The sequence below is a fragment of the Crassostrea angulata genome, chromosome 4 (genome assembly GCF_025612915.1).
Source record: "Crassostrea angulata isolate pt1a10 chromosome 4, ASM2561291v2, whole genome shotgun sequence".
Taxonomy (NCBI): domain Eukaryota; kingdom Metazoa; phylum Mollusca; class Bivalvia; order Ostreida; family Ostreidae; genus Magallana; species Magallana angulata.
Window position 1 is genome coordinate 28,846,291 of NC_069114.1, and position 16,049 is coordinate 28,862,339.

At 36.0% G+C, this 16,049-nt stretch overlaps 1 protein-coding gene across 1 annotated transcript in view; it reads left to right on the forward strand.

The window, feature by feature from the left end:
* Nucleotides 1–16,049, forward strand: part of LOC128179430 (collagen alpha-2(IV) chain-like) — a 35,433-nt gene that overhangs the window by 13,459 nt on the left and 5,925 nt on the right. The window contains exons 7-30 of the mRNA XM_052846839.1: nt 2,082–2,201; nt 2,305–2,340; nt 2,451–2,513; nt 2,637–2,834; nt 3,719–3,772; nt 4,604–4,666; nt 5,015–5,059; nt 5,172–5,291; nt 5,473–5,677; nt 6,033–6,332; nt 6,676–6,854; nt 7,280–7,367; nt 8,434–8,549; nt 9,679–9,856; nt 10,274–10,390; nt 10,933–11,022; nt 11,854–11,961; nt 12,330–12,605; nt 13,180–13,350; nt 13,661–13,804; nt 14,011–14,145; nt 14,850–15,025; nt 15,123–15,186; nt 15,634–15,813. Of these exons, the coding sequence (XP_052702799.1) occupies nt 2,082–2,201; nt 2,305–2,340; nt 2,451–2,513; nt 2,637–2,834; nt 3,719–3,772; nt 4,604–4,666; nt 5,015–5,059; nt 5,172–5,291; nt 5,473–5,677; nt 6,033–6,332; nt 6,676–6,854; nt 7,280–7,367; nt 8,434–8,549; nt 9,679–9,856; nt 10,274–10,390; nt 10,933–11,022; nt 11,854–11,961; nt 12,330–12,605; nt 13,180–13,350; nt 13,661–13,804; nt 14,011–14,145; nt 14,850–15,025; nt 15,123–15,186; nt 15,634–15,813 (3,226 nt within the window). The remainder of the gene's footprint in view (nt 1–2,081; nt 2,202–2,304; nt 2,341–2,450; nt 2,514–2,636; nt 2,835–3,718; nt 3,773–4,603; nt 4,667–5,014; nt 5,060–5,171; nt 5,292–5,472; nt 5,678–6,032; nt 6,333–6,675; nt 6,855–7,279; nt 7,368–8,433; nt 8,550–9,678; nt 9,857–10,273; nt 10,391–10,932; nt 11,023–11,853; nt 11,962–12,329; nt 12,606–13,179; nt 13,351–13,660; nt 13,805–14,010; nt 14,146–14,849; nt 15,026–15,122; nt 15,187–15,633; nt 15,814–16,049) is intronic.

The window sequence follows — 16,049 nt, forward strand, 5'->3', positions numbered from 1 at the left end:
TTCAAAAATTACCCCATCTCAGATTTGCAGAGATCGAGATATCTCAATAAAATATCTGACGTAAATGCATACTACGCACAAAACACAACTTTTAGGCAAATTGTTTAAAAAAATATTCATTTGCACACATAGGATGTGTACACATGTGCACACATAGGAAAATATCTTTCCTTATAATCATCATCAATTTCAGAATTTTATTCCCACGATTTTGAATTTTCTTTTGTCAATCTCATGTTGTAAATTTCTAAAAGAAAAGGCATAGGATGATAAATTGTAGGGATTTGATTTTTTAACATAATGCTGCTAGCTTAATTATCTGTTTTTTATAATTACCATCAATTTCAGAATTTTATTCCCATGATTTTGAATTTTCTTTTGACAATCTCATGTTGTAAAGTTCTAAAAGAAAAATATCCATTTAAAGATTATATACTGTACATTAATCCTTATTACTGTAATTAGATGCAAGGAATTAATATCTGTGTAAAATTGTGAAAAGCAACTCTTAAGTATATATATGAAATTCTCTTGATGCTTCCGGAGAATGGCTGATCCAAAATGCATGAACAAAGTAACTGATTGCCTATATACTTATCTTCAGGTCAGAAGACACATTTATTGTTTAACAGTGTGCAAATTTTGGGGGGCATCATGCTGAGATAAGTCCAGAGCAGGAACACTTAGAGGGGGTAGAGCTGCTTTATCTGGTCAGATAAGATAATCTCATTACTAAAGACTCAGCAGGGATTCTGTGTTCACCCACACACATGAGGGAGGCTGGGTGATAGGTTCGTGTTGTGGGGTCTGATAAACTCCATTACATGTACTTATCACAGCAGGGGTTTTGACACCATTCAAAGTACTTATATACTTCTTCTGTTGGTTGCTACTTCTTCTGTTAATTGGTAGATAGGACTTCAGCTTTGTCACCCTCCTCTATTACAGCTAGGAACATGAATTTCAAGAACAAAACCCTCTGGGTCCCCTGCTCCCACCCCCCACCCCCACAAAAAAAAAAGGATTCCTATGAGAGAATCTTAAGGTGCTTGTGACCTTTGACCTATGTCTGTTAGATCACCAAAAATTTGATTTTAAATGTAAAGAATAATAATTATTAAATTCACATGCCCTCAAGCATATATTTAGAAAGGAATATCATGCAGTCAGGGGCTCGGAAGTTTGGCAGAGCGTCCATTCCAAACTGACCTACATACATGAGTGGTATGCCACATCTTTCAAACAATCTTTCCCACATTGCCCGGCTGCTGCTAGCTGCTGACCCACTCACACAGCTTAACACTGCCACTGCTGACAGATGCTGTCTGATCTAGATCAGTACCAAAGAAAGAGAACTCTTCAATGTGTAGATATGATTAGATGGACATCCGCCCATCACATTATTTTTAGTAGTATTGAAAGATTTGTCCATTTTCCATCCCTGAAATATATGGAATATACTGTTATACATGTATTACAATTGTTTCTACATAACTATAATTATGGCATACATATTTTAATTTCACAAGAAAAAATATTAAATTAGATTTATTGATGTGCATAGCCCAATTTCATTTAATTTAATTAAGTTATATACATATATCATGAAGAAAATATAAAGAAAAGTTTCCAGTTACCATTACTTATTTACTTTACATATATGCGCAAATTCAGAATCTTTGATTAAAAAAGTCATTCATTGTGAATTAACATTATATAGATATTTTTTTTGCTATTTGGATGTTAAAATTAACTTTATATATATCATGAAGAAAATAAAAAGAAATATTTCAAACTAGTGTGAAACTTATTTAGTTTACTTATATGCGCAAATTCAGAATCTTTGATTAAAAAAGCCATTATTGTAAATTAACATTATATATATTTTTTTGCTATTTGGATGTTAAAATTAACTTTATATTAAGTGCATTAAGATTTCAAAGGTCATAGGAAATCTATTTGACAGAGTTTAATTACTATCCTTACTTACATGTATTATAAATTTAATTCATTAATATTGAAGAATCAATTTGAAGAGGTCATATTGATAACTGACTGATGCTTGTTTCTGCTATTTACAGGGAGAACCCGGTATTCCTGGGTTTAACGGTCAGCCTGGTGCAATAGGACCTCCCGGTCTCCCCGGTACCAAAGGTGAAAAAGGAGAGCCCTCTGTAGGAGTCGCCATCAAAGGTCAAAAGGTCAGGATTATACAGCATACTCCGCAGTCTAATTTTTTCCCTTCAATTTGTTTTCAAAGTTATCTTATGATTAGCTTTCTATTTATTTTTTTAATTTCTGTAGGGAGAACCTGGAATTGAAGGATTTCAAGGTTTGCAGGTAAGATTGCACTGAAAATATCACCTTTAGAAATTGATTTAGTGGATAATAAAGCCACATTGCTGAAGGATATAACGTTAATATAAAAAAAAATAATTTCTGTCTTTAAGGGTCCCCCTGGAAGAGATGGACCATCTGGATTACCTGGACTAACTGGTCCTGAAGGCCCAAGGGTAAGAACATACTTTCTTAACCTAACCATTAATTTGTCCATTTCGGGCTTAACCTATGCAGTAGTTTTCATTTCTTTTTGTCTTTTCCATTATTAAAAGTCTTGAGCAACCTCCATTTTCTAGGGATACGATGGACTGATTGGTATGAAGGGAGAGGCAGGAAATCCTGGTCTTGGCAAAAACGGACAAAAAGGAGACCAAGGAGAACCAGGAAGTCCAGGTCCCCCCGGCCCCCCCTGTGATTCTACCAAGGAGGAGCTGCAACAAGGCAACTTGACCCAAACAGGACCCAAAGGAAACAAAGGAGAGAGGGGTTATTCTGTAAGATATCTATACATATCTATCTTCGCTAGCCAAGGGTTTTCGGTCCACTTTGTTTATGGGGAGCAAAGTGGACCGAAAACTCTTGGCTAGCGAAGATGATACTTATCTTTCTTAATCACAAAGTAAAATGCATTAGAAGAACACATCAATTATTGGGGGGGGGGGGGGGGGGGGGTTGAAAATGACCCTCAACTTTATTTCTCATTCATATGTGGCTACTGATTTTTATGACAGAGCCTTAATGTAGATGAACTTAACAAATACAAGATGCATTTACGGTAGATTCCTTATTTAAAGTAGTGTAGTCGGGTGGGCGGGCGAGTGGATGCCAAAAAAGTACCCCTATTGTATTGATAACTTCTCCCACAGTTTTCAAGACTGGAAATTGTTTTGCAGATTAATTGTACATATAGCAGAGATGTACTTATTACTTAGATTTTGATTTTTTATAATTTATGAAAAAAATACCACCTGCTGAACTAAGTAATTTTTGGCAAAATATTCCATACAGAGTACTCCATTTCTCTGGATAGGTAGTGTTTATCAATTTAGGGTTGACTGGATTATGGATACTGTTCACACAACAACAAAAAACCTGGTTTCCTGTCACATTGTCAGCTTTCCTCTAATTTAGTTTACATATGTCCGAAAAATAAAAGCAAGATTTTAAAATTCACAAGATATGCTTTTTGCGATTTTACGCGGATATTAATTCTTCACTTTTAATCAGGAATCAACAGTATTTAAAGGATGGGTTTTTTGTGAGAAATATTTGAAACTTCTGCTTTCTCATTTATAAGAAGTCCAGGGAAATTTTCTTGAAAGGTGGATAAATGTTGGTTTACCATGTCCAAAATTGTTCACATGTTTTCATTTTGCAGGGACGAGATGGATTACCAGGATCTGAAGGTCAAAAGGGAGAGCAAGGATTTCCTGTGAGTCTTAAAAAAATATTGCCATAGCAACCACCTGTTTCTACTGTGTGTTAATTTTGTGTGCATTGTCTTGATTGATGCATTTTTGTCTCCGCAGATAGTAGCTAAGATTTGTCATTAGTTAATTCTTAAAAAATATTTCTAAATACATTTATTTCTTTCTAACTGCACCATAGGTTGTACAGTAAAACTCGTTCCGTACGAACACGAATGTAGCGAATTCTCGGATATAGCGAAGTTTTTTAGAGTTCCCAGTTAAATTCTTAACAAAACTTTGCAAAATTTTACTGTTATAATGAATTTGGATATAACGAATTTGCAGATATAGGGAACTGATTTTCAGTCCCGGAGAGGTGAATAATAACGAAATTTAACACCTTTATAGCGAATTTCTTTACAGTTTAAAAAGTTTGTACTACCATGAACAAAATAGTTTGAATGAATTTATTTTTCATATAATTTTTCCAATTCACAATCTGATTTTTATTGGTATCAAAGTAATGTATTTTTATTTGAAGCTTCAGTTAGCAAAAAATATAGTCTGGTGAAAGAAAACATGTATATAGTGAATTCGCAGTAGATATTATTATGAATTCGTTATACGGATATAATGAATTACAGATATAATGAAGTAATTCCATTAGTCCCTAGGACTTTGCTACAACCGAGTTTTACTGTATGGTGGTTCAAGATGTGAAATATTTTTTTACATATATATAACAGAAATAAAACCTGCCTTCTTTGAACTGTGATTATGACATATCAGTACATATACATTGTATTAGTTTTAATTGTTTCTCTGGTCTTGATTCTGTGTCTAACCACTTACAGGGTATGAAAGGACCCCCAGGAATGGATGGAGAGAAGGGTGTGCCTGGTATCGCTGGTCCAAGAGTATGTACTATTTCTGTATATAAACCTCAAATCCGACCAGGAAAAAAAAAACTATCTCTCTGAAATTTATAGAATTCATAATGGCTGAAAATTTGTATATTTTTGTGCTCCCTCCCTTACTAACAAATATACATCCTTAATAAATTATCAAACATATGATGTAAATCCATAAAATAATAAGCCCCATAAATCTGTGAAAACTTGTTACAATAAACTAACAATAATAATAAACTCCTTATGCAGTTAGCCAATGGTTCCTCAGTGTACTTAATTGGGGTTTATTTGTTTTTCTTCAGTAGAAATTATACATGAAAATGACTTTGCTTTGAATACAACTTTGTGTTTTAGGGAAAACAAGGATTACCTGGTCTACCTGGATTACCTGGATTAAAGGTGAGAGGCTGTCTGGATCATAAATTTACAATGCCTGATTGAATTTTTAAATAAATGACAATGAGATAAAGATTTGTTCATTTTAAACATATCTCTTGATTGGTCCTTTCAGGGTGACCGTGGAATGGATGGGCTACCTGGATTAAATGGAATTCAAGGTGAAAAGGGCAACCCTGGTGTACCTGGTGTGAAAGGAGAGAAGGGATACCAAGGTCCCCCGGGACCTAGTGGGGTAAGCCCAATTAAAACATGTCAAATGCATTCATCAATATATTACTCAGTATCTATGTGTTTATAGGCAAAACACATGTATTTTGATTTTTGTTTAAACTGAGAAAGTAGTGATTTTAAAAAGCCATGGTCTGGTAGAGCTGTAGGAATGAAATATTGCATGGTGTCTTTTTCTCATGCAGGGAGAAGGTGGAGATGGTCCTGAAGGTCCCAAGGGTGAACGAGGTCCCTCTGGAGAAAGAGGTTACCCTGGGCTGGATGGACTTATGGGATTGCCTGGATCCCCTGGACGACCCGGACCTCAAGGAGGTCCAGGAACTCAGGGACTTCCTGGACCGGAAGGACCACCCGGACCCAAGGGAAACAAAGGAGATAAAGGAAATTCTGGTAGGAATTTCTGTTGCTGATCACTAAAGTATATTGCAGTACATGTATATATTTTTAACAGGAAAAAAAAAGAAGAAGAAAGATCAACTGCAAAGTTTGTTAAATTCTCTTGTTATAGGTGGAATCTTCATTGTACTTTATGTTGTTGAGGAATAACTTTATTTTTTGAAGTTGAGTTTCCAAAACACTGGCTTTAAAAAGGAAATAAGATGTTTGCTGAGTTCAAAACTATAAGAGATAAAACTTTAAGAAATAACATTCTTTGGTCAGAATTATTTTAGTAAAATTCATGAAATAACTATTTGATAAAGAGTTTAAACAAATATGTGATATTAGTCTTTGGTTTAAATTCAAGGTTTACCTGGAATTGATGGTTTATCAGGCCAGCCTGGCTTACCTGGAGAAAAAGGTAATCCCGGACCGAAAGGAAACGCTGGAGTGTCAATCCCAGGTGTAAAAGGAGCTAATGGTCTGCCTGGTCGTGATGGATTACCCGGAAGGAAAGGAGAGACCGGATTTAGAGGACTCCCTGGAATTCCAGGAAACTCCACCATGGGGCGCCCTGGACTTCCTGGACCAAAAGGAAGTAAAGGGAATTCTGGATTTCCTGGGGTGAGCGGTCGTGAGGGTCTCCCAGGTCTTCCTGGAGCGAAAGGCAAGTTTTTTGGAGTGAATTTTTTTTTTTGTTTTACTTGAATTACTGGTAAGTCAGTTTCTCTTACACTGTTGAATCTTTAATTCTACCCTGGCTGAGGCTGCAGCTCATTTTTGTGTGCTCCTAGCCCATGAATTGACATCCCAAGAGAATTATGAGACATAGTCGATTTTGATTCATTGCTCATATATGCAAAGAACTCGCATCCCAGAAAAGCTTCAAAAAAGATTAACAATCTATAAAAATTGACCTCTACCCCCCCACAAATTTTGAATGTTTTCACAGTATGATGACTTTGATAATGATGAAAAAGTGACTTAGAATTAGAAAACTGATACTACAGGTGATAGAGGAGGCTCCTGTAGGGATTGTTTACCTGGACTCAAAGGAGAGAAAGGAACATCTGGACAGCCCGGTACCCCTGGAATCCCCGGGGAGATTGGGCGCACTGGGGCTAAGGGTGAACCCGGACTTCGTGGAGACGATGGTATACCTGGATTCAGTGGACAGCGAGGAGAACCAGTAAGAACCCGGGCAAATTCAAGACTAATGGCTTCACTGAAAACCAACAGTCTGAATTACTGTAAACTGTAGCTTGAGAATATTTGTTAACTGGTGCCACTGTCACCAAATTTTCCAATTCTTCAACTCAGTCCTCAACTCAAATTCTCAAAAACATGTACACATACTTGAGATCAAAACTCAGACTTGAGACTGAGAATTCACTTGAGGAAACTTGGTGACGACGGGGCCTAGATGTACTACATTGACATCATATTACGGCAATCGATTGTGCTCGGTATAAATTAACGGTATTTACGAAACATTTTGGCCAAGCCATTCACCATGGATAAATACTGGTAACTTTTATTCGTTTCTCAGGAGGAATCAGGATAATATTTTTTAAAAAGACTTGAATTTAAAGTGTCCACTTGTTTTAATATCAGGGTCTTCCTGGTGTACCCGGTCGTGATGGATTTAAAGGAGACAAGGGAGAACCATACAAGCTGGAGTCCGAAAGTTTTAAAGATATGTGTAAGTGATATAATTGATTTTACTTAAACTGTGCATTGTTTAGTGGTTTGAATCTATAAATACCATACATGTGATTTGTATCGGCCGTACACAAAATGTACAGGTTTTCAACCCCATTCATGGAGTCCCAACAGGACACTAAAATTTACTGAATATGAAAATTTGTACAGTATTTTGAATTTCTTGCTAAATGCCACCATTTTTCCTTAATTCTCACTTGTGAGCCACTGAAAGATATCATCTGTTTGACACACAACCTTCCGATTCTTGTGTAGTGTACCCCGCCGTAGGTGGTAGGTGTGAACTGTCATTTGGGATAATTTTCTCCCTATAAATCTGTATCAGGTATCAGGTAGCTTTTATTTTAAAGGGGTACCTATAGTAATTATAACTGATAATGTTTTGTAACTTGATTGAATAAATTTAGCCAACTTTAGAAATATACATGTATTTGACCCAGCTTTCTGTATGTAATATGCACAATGATTAAACATGTTTATTTACAGCAAAACTCGTTTATAACGAATTTCAAGGGACCGTAGAAAAAACTTCGTTATAGCCGTAATTTGCTATACGGTCTTAAAATTACTTCGTTATAGCCGTAAATTCGTTATAGCCGTGTTCGTTATATACATTAATTTTCTAAAGGTTTATATAAGAAATTTGCCGGGACATGAATAATAATTCGTTATAGCTGTAAATTTGCTATATCCGTGTTCGTTATATTCGAGTTTTGCTGTACATGATAACACTGAAATAAAGTATATGGTTTTAGATTTTGTGTGCAAAAATTTATGAAAGGTTGAATTTGCTGATGCTATTTTACATTGCTGATGTGAAGATCAGTATTACGAACAAGGTGTAAATTGGAGACATCAACTTTCACGTTACACCATACACGTTTAAACTTGGTAAACTATCGTCTAAACATAAACTAACATAATTTATATGATTCCTGAGAAAATTGTGATTATAACACACTATATTTTAAAGAATTTATAAATTTTTAAGAAAACTCTCTGATAAAAAATAAATAAGTACATGTATTTATATATCTCCTGCACAGGTAGGAAAGGGGAGCCAGGTCTACCTGGACCTCCAGGTGAGCAGGGCCTTAACGGACTTCCAGGTCCCCAGGGACCTCGAGGAATAGATGGTTCACCAGGACTACCAGGACAAAAGGTAGACATTGAGTTTGATTTTGACTATTCTTTATGTTAGTTACTGATATTGGATAGGGAGGCTGTATGGTTATAAAATTATCCATCAGATTTTTCAGATTTGGTTTCAAATTTTAGAATGTTATATTTTTACCATAAAGTATGAATCATTTATCAAAAAAATCCAAATATTTTAGATATAGAATTTGAATGTTTTTCTACTTTTATTTATATAAGAGCTCTTCATCTAAAGGGGATAAATATTGTCTAAAAATGGTCACAACCACCCAGCTCTCTTGAATTCTACTTTTAGAACCACTATTACAGTTTCTTGATAAACTAATAAGGTCACATTGGTTCCAAGCATTGACATTATAACAATCCGTTAATTATGACAATTTTTTTGACAGAAATACAGAATTGGTTTTATTTCACATTTTCAGTCACAATTTTTTGTTAAACCTAAAAGAAGGTCACAGGGATTCTAAATTTATTCAAATCTATATTTATTATGTCTCCCCTTTCAAAGGGGAGACATATTGTTTTTGTCGACTTTCTTATCTTATTCTTCTTCATCCAAATTTGTCCAGGCCGTAACTTAAATACCCTTTGACATTAAGACTTCAACCTTGGAACATAGGTAGATGTATTCAGAAGGAGTGCACGCCACTAAAAATTTTATTTTAGGGTCAAATTAGAAAAAACTTCATTGTTCAACTCCTGAATAAACTTTGACAAAAGGACTTCAAACTTTAAACAAAGAACAATAATAATACACTTAGGTGTACTACTGATTTATATATGACCTTGACCTTGTTTTACTCAAGGTCAAATTAAGAAAAAGATAATAAAATTTTGTCTGGGTCTAGGTAACATATAGCTGACATCATTCTTTTTCAATTGTTAAATTTGCCCCATATTACAATCCTTGGGGAGAAGGGGAGACATGTGTTTTTTTGTAAAAAAAACAATACCCACTAGTTTAACACAAGTCGATACATTATTTAATGAATAACAGTGTTGAAATTTTAAGGAAATGATCCCAGCACGGAACATAATAAAATTATAACTACTGACAATGTATTCTTAATGTAGAGTGCTTAACATGAAAGGCCGGATTAATAAAGTTTTTTTTTTAAATCTTATTTTAGGGAGACAGAGGTGTTGACGGAAGAGACGGAATCCCTGGAAACCCTGGACTCCCGGGACTCATTGGTCCCAAAGGAAACCCAGGAATCGGTCTTCCTGGAATTCCTGGAGAAAGAGGCATACCTGGAGATAATGGACTTCCTGGATTGAACGGCATGAAGGGAGATAAGGGTATACCTGGTAAGCTAAGGGTTTTCTTCTTTGTCAGCAAAATCAAATTAAATTTTTCTGTTTTCTATCAACATTAAATGACATCTTATTTAGAATTTTTGGAAGACTCTAACCATAAATCAAAAAAAAAAAATCAGGAATTGCAGAAATAAATGTTTGTTTAAAAATCAACAAAATCAAATTCTTGGCAAATACTTCTGTATGCTTTCAACATTAAATGACCTCTTGTTTAGAGTTTGACTTGAATTCTGTTGTATAAGGTTACCAGTAATAAGTTTTGGAAGACTCTTTCCTGTAAACTTCTTGAAAACTGAAAAGCCAGGAATTGGAAAGATATTTTCAAAATGGAATTGAATTAAAGGTGATATCTCCTGTGGAAGTGTTATAGCCCTACATTTATTTTTCATGACTTGTTTCTTTCCACAGGTGAGACCATCAACGTTAATGTCGATCTTCTGAAGGGAACCAAGGGTGAGCCAGGATTCCCTGGAAACCCCGGAATTCCTGGAAGAGACGGACTACCTGGACTTAAAGGAGACAGAGGTAAAAAATATTGACATCTCGGCAATCCAACAAAAAAAAATTGTATTCAGAATGTTGTACACATGCAGTTTGACTTTTTCATTCAAATACTGTAAGAGAATTTTTTCTGTCTTTGCTGCACAATAAAACACTCTTACATGCTGTAAAGGCAATACATATGGCTGCATGTGTATTCTATTTAGTGCTTTTGGCAGAATACGGCTTCCGCTAAATCAAGTACATCGCTTAATCCCATGCATTGATATATGCATAAGAATAGTCATATTCAGGAATACACTAATTCAAATCTACGCCAACTTGTTTAAAAACTAATTTCTGCCAAATATCGTACACACCAAATAATAAAAAAAATATTTACAATATGTACAGTGAAGTGCAAGGGATGAACCATTTTCAATTGATTCATTATAAACGTAATTTATCATCAATACCATATTAAATAAAATGTTTTAGAACTAGGGGTAATGAAGCTGAATTCACTATAAGCATGAACTCATGGTTGCTTGGTTTGTTGCTCTTAGAAGATTTTTTTCTCTCAACAGGTGAACCTGGCCTACCAGGAGTTAATGGTCTACCTGGAATGAAGGGCGAGCGAGGATTTGATGGTATTCCTGGGGAGGCAGGACCAAGAGGTACTTATTACCAGCAATGGTATTATCAACAAATTGATAAATAAGAACCTCATTATTGAAAGTACTCTCATACCTACATTAACATTATCAACAAATACTGGTATCAATATTGTTAATCATTATATATTATCAAGATCAATATAAGCCTCCACATTATTTTGTTTTACCCCCCCCCCCCCCTCAAAAGAGTTAACTTTAAGGTTCCTGAAAGGTCAACAAAGTATCCATCAGAGCAGTACTTTAAAATTTTAGAATTGATTTCTCTAGCCATAAAATATTAAGGGCACTTTCCATTAATGTTGCCTCGCTGGCAACGTCATTGAGAAATGGTGACGTAAATGGAACGTTTGGCAACGTCAAAATGCTCTAGCGAGGACGATTACAGATTAAAACTGATCCTTACATTGAAATTTGATCCAGAAATTTTGGCTATTTGCAGTTTTAATGTCTTTCAATGTAGTTGAACAAATGGTAGTTTTTGAAAACCCGGTTTTGTAGAATATGATAACATCGACGCCATATTGTTTTCTAATCGGCAACGGTATATATCGTTGCCACAATCGCTCGCCTGCGACACGCGTTCCAACAATCGGCGACGAAGGCAACATCGGCAAATCCAGCGATGCCGGTTAAATGGAAAGCACTCTAAGTAAAGAGAAAATCCAAATATTTTAGCTTTTAAATTTGAATATTAATCTATATCGTCATACATAGCTCTTCTTTCAAGGAAGATAGATATGGCCACAACCACTCAACCATTTCATCATTGAATAATAATTATGTTTTTGTTTCAATAATTGTCACTTAATTATATTTTTGAATGATTTGCAGGACTTCCTGGTCCTAGAGGTGATAGAGGCTCTGATGGACCATCAGGATCTCCAGGGTTTGACGGACGACCTGGAGAACCAGGACCTCAAGGATTACCTGGAGTCAAAGGTACACAGCCATGCAACCAAAGAAGTGGAAGGATTCTTTATAATGAAAAAATATTATCTTCATAGGACAGTAAAAATTAATGTTTTGTTTCTCATGATCAGGCACTGCAGAGGTCAAATGCTACCACGTTTTAATTTTTGTTCTCTCTCTCTTTAAAATTATAGGATATAACTAAATTTTAGTTAAATAAGTTATACACTTTAAATTGAGTTATTTGCATTAGCAAATAATGCAATAAATTTGAAATAAAAAGGCCTGTCTGCTAATTCATAAATTGTCGTTTTTGATCCAAACTCTAAGATATAATTTTTTTGCACTTTAAAAAAAACAGAATTTAATTCAGAACATGACTATAATACTGATTGCAGGAGATTCTGGACAGCCAGGAAGAGACGGACGTTCTTCAATTGGAGAGAAAGGAGATTCAGGATTACCTGGGCGCCCCGGACTTCAAGGTCAGCCAGGTCTCCCCGGACAGGATGGGGTTCCCGGACAAGATGGTCTGCCAGGAATGAAGGGAGACACTGGTCCCTCTGGACTTTCAGGCCTGCCCGGATCCCCGGGATTAAAGGGTGAACCAGGAGTTGAGGGACCTGAAGGAACCAGGGGAGCCCCTGGAGAGGACGGTCGTCCCGGACTACCAGGTAAAGAGTCAAAGGTTATCGTGTAGACAAGGATCAAATAATTAAGCATCAATCTTAATTTTCTACAAAAGTTGTTGTCATCTTTGGCATATTTAGAATTATAAAAGATTGTTTTTTTTTTCCATTTTATCACTTTGTCTATACTAAACTTACATAATTTAGATCAATCGTATAGAATAAAATTGGTAATGATATATTGGTACCGACATAAGTTAGTTAAAATTATCCTTTGCACATATTTAACTATCTTTGACAATGAAGACAACAGGGAAACCTGAATCAGTCTAGCAGACCTGATTAGTTCAAACAAATAAAGTAAGAGAAAGTTAGACAGGAAAATAGGTAGAGAGACACCTTAATCTGACTTGAAATCCCAAATAACCTTTTTAACACAGTGTCTCTCTGAAAGATTTTAATAAGTATGTTTTTCTTTGGTTTTTACATTTATACAATGCTCCTCATATACATGTACATGTTTTCGTGCACTAAAAGCATGTAAAAATAAAATTTTGAACCAATAACTGTCTTCCGTTATAAATTTCAACAGTGTAAACTATCTTCTTTCCTTTAAAAGGTGTGGTTGGAGCTAAAGGAACACCTGGGCTCCCTGGAGCAGATGGCTTATCAGGTATTCCAGGAGAGAGAGGAGAGTCAGGCTTCCCCGGACAACCCGGTGCCCCCGGACTGGACGGTCCCCAGGGACCTCCCGGACTCCCAGGGGAGCGAGGCAGAGACGGATCCCCAGGTAGGTCAAGGTGTTCTCTGTGGAAATTTATGGGCTATCACCGTGAAACCTTTCCATACCTAAATACTTTGGGAAGGAAACGTTGTGTTGGAGCGGACCAGCTGCTTGAATATTCCTAAAATTGTAAATCCCTCCCAAAGTCGGCAGAAACTCACAGATTTAGTTTACACAGGTTGAGATATTCTGATACTACTGTACTGGAAGTTTTCTGTAAAATTTATGGCTTATTCACTTTTTTGATAATTATGTACCATTAAGAATATGTTGTTTTTTTTAATGTTTTCTCATCTTAATTTTATAAACATTTCAGGTCCTAAGGGAGAGCCAGGCTTTGTGGGAATTCCAGGGGAGCCTGGACGAGATGGAAATGATGGACTTCCTGGACTGCAAGGAATGAAGGGTGAAAGGGGATTCCCAGGGATCCCTGGCGAGCAGGGACGTAGTGGTGAACCAGGTCAGTGTGAAAATTTTAACAAATAATTGTGCTGATTCCATAGAATTCTTCGGTTTATTCAAGTACATGTGTACTCAATACGTGAAGCAGTGTTTGACTTTGATGAAAATAAATTCATGAAATAAAAGGGGAATAGTTTGCACACAAAAAAAAAAAAACCCATTGTGAGACCAGAGATACTCAGCTCTGTTTTTTGGATTATTTAGGACAAAAGGGTGACACTGGCCCCAGCGGTCTGCCTGGATTACAAGGTGTCCCCGGAAATGACGGACTTCCCGGAGTTAAAGGAGAGTCTGGTCGCCCGGGATCCCCAGGATCTTCGGGACTACCAGGACAGGACGGTGAGTCTACTCCATTACTGGTATTACTGTATACTGTGGTTTCATTAATATTCAAGGGTATCAATTTTTGTGGATAAAGTGAAAATCACGGTTTTTAAGGATACGTAAATTCGTGGCCAATGATCTTATAAATACAAAATGTTAATAGAAATTACACTTCAATGAACACTTTAAATTGTGGATCAACTTAATTACGAAATCCACAAAAACTGGTATTCATAAAATATTGATGAAACCACAGTACTAGTATCTGGTTATTTATATGATAATCTGATTTTTGCTTCTTATTTTTTTTTTTATCATTTTTACATTACAAAACATACAATATGATGAAATGTTAACCGGCATAGTTTGCGATAAGAAACTTTTAAAATCACAAAAAATGATTGATATAAATGACAAAAGGTTACAATTTTACACCACTTTTTTGCAAATTTTGTGACAAATGGAAAACAACAGATATATGGTATAATAAGTAGCAGCTTCTACAATAGATAGGAAATTAGAGACATTGTGTATTGTACTAGATCATTTATTTTACACAAGTACTTACTTCAGCAGTTCTACCATTTTGATAATTCGATCACTGTGAAAATATATAATATTGAGAGCACCAAACTTTGATTGTAATTTCATAACTAATATTGAATAGGGAACAATTTTGTAATTTTGATTTAAAGAATGTATTAATTTTTTATATACAGGACTCCCAGGACTACCTGGAATGAAGGGAGATCAAGGGCCCGCAGGTGTGGGTATCCCCGGTGAGTCAGGTATCCCAGGTGAGAGAGGACGTGATGGAGCCCCTGGTTTACCTGGAATGAAGGGAGAACCAGGACAGCAAGGACTCCCGGGATTCCCTGGCATGAAGGGAGAGAGGGTATGTCTCAAAATTCAATAATTAAAAAAATTCTGAAACATAAGGTGATTGAATACAGTGCGATGTCTGATTTTGGTGTATTTTTTCATCTTCCTAGGGTTTCCCTGGACCAGCAGGACAGAATGGTATTCCAGGAAATGATGGACTCCCAGGAATGAAAGGTTTGTATTATAACTCTTTAACCACCTCCACCCCTCCTAAAAATCTATTGTGAATCATTTGAAAAAAAACAATCAAGCAATATGAAAAAAAAAAATTTTTTTTAAATATTGAAGGATTTCTGTTTTTCTATAATAATACCTGCCTTTGTTATATTGACCTTAAAATCTATCCTGGGTTTTTTAAACAAAAAAAAAGAGGATAGGGTATTCAGACAAATACAATGTGCCACAATAAGGGGAATTAACTGTTAAGCTTTTTAAATTGTAATTGCCCTGACGTCTAATTGTATTCAGTTGGGTAAAGATTTGATATTAGGATGTTAGCAGTATATTTTCCTTTGATTTAAGCAGAGGAATGCAATTTTTTTTTACATAGCAGAGAGAGAGAGATGACAGTCATTTACTATCACTGCATTGCTCTTGATAAAATTCCTTTTTGTCTTTCAGGAAATCCTGGTTTGAATGGTGTTCCAGGTAGAGCTGGATTGAAGGGTGAACCTGGTCTTAATGGAATCCCGGGCCGTGAAGGGCCTAAGGGTGAGGCAGGGTTACCTGGTGTGCCCGGTGAACGCGGCCCAGAGGGTCTGAAGGGAGAACCAGGTCTCAACGGCCTGCCAGGCTCACCCGGTAAGTAATCACCTACAGGGTGTACTGGGTAGTGTAATCATGCATAGACAGCAGCAGCTGGGGGTAATCATGATCATTTGACTGTGACAGGCATAATTATGATTACATGGGTGCAATTTGGGAAGTCATGATCATTATACCATAACCGGCTAAATCATGATCATTCGACTATGACAGAATTAATCATTATCATTATACATGTACCATTACAGGCTCAATCCATCTGAGGAATAATC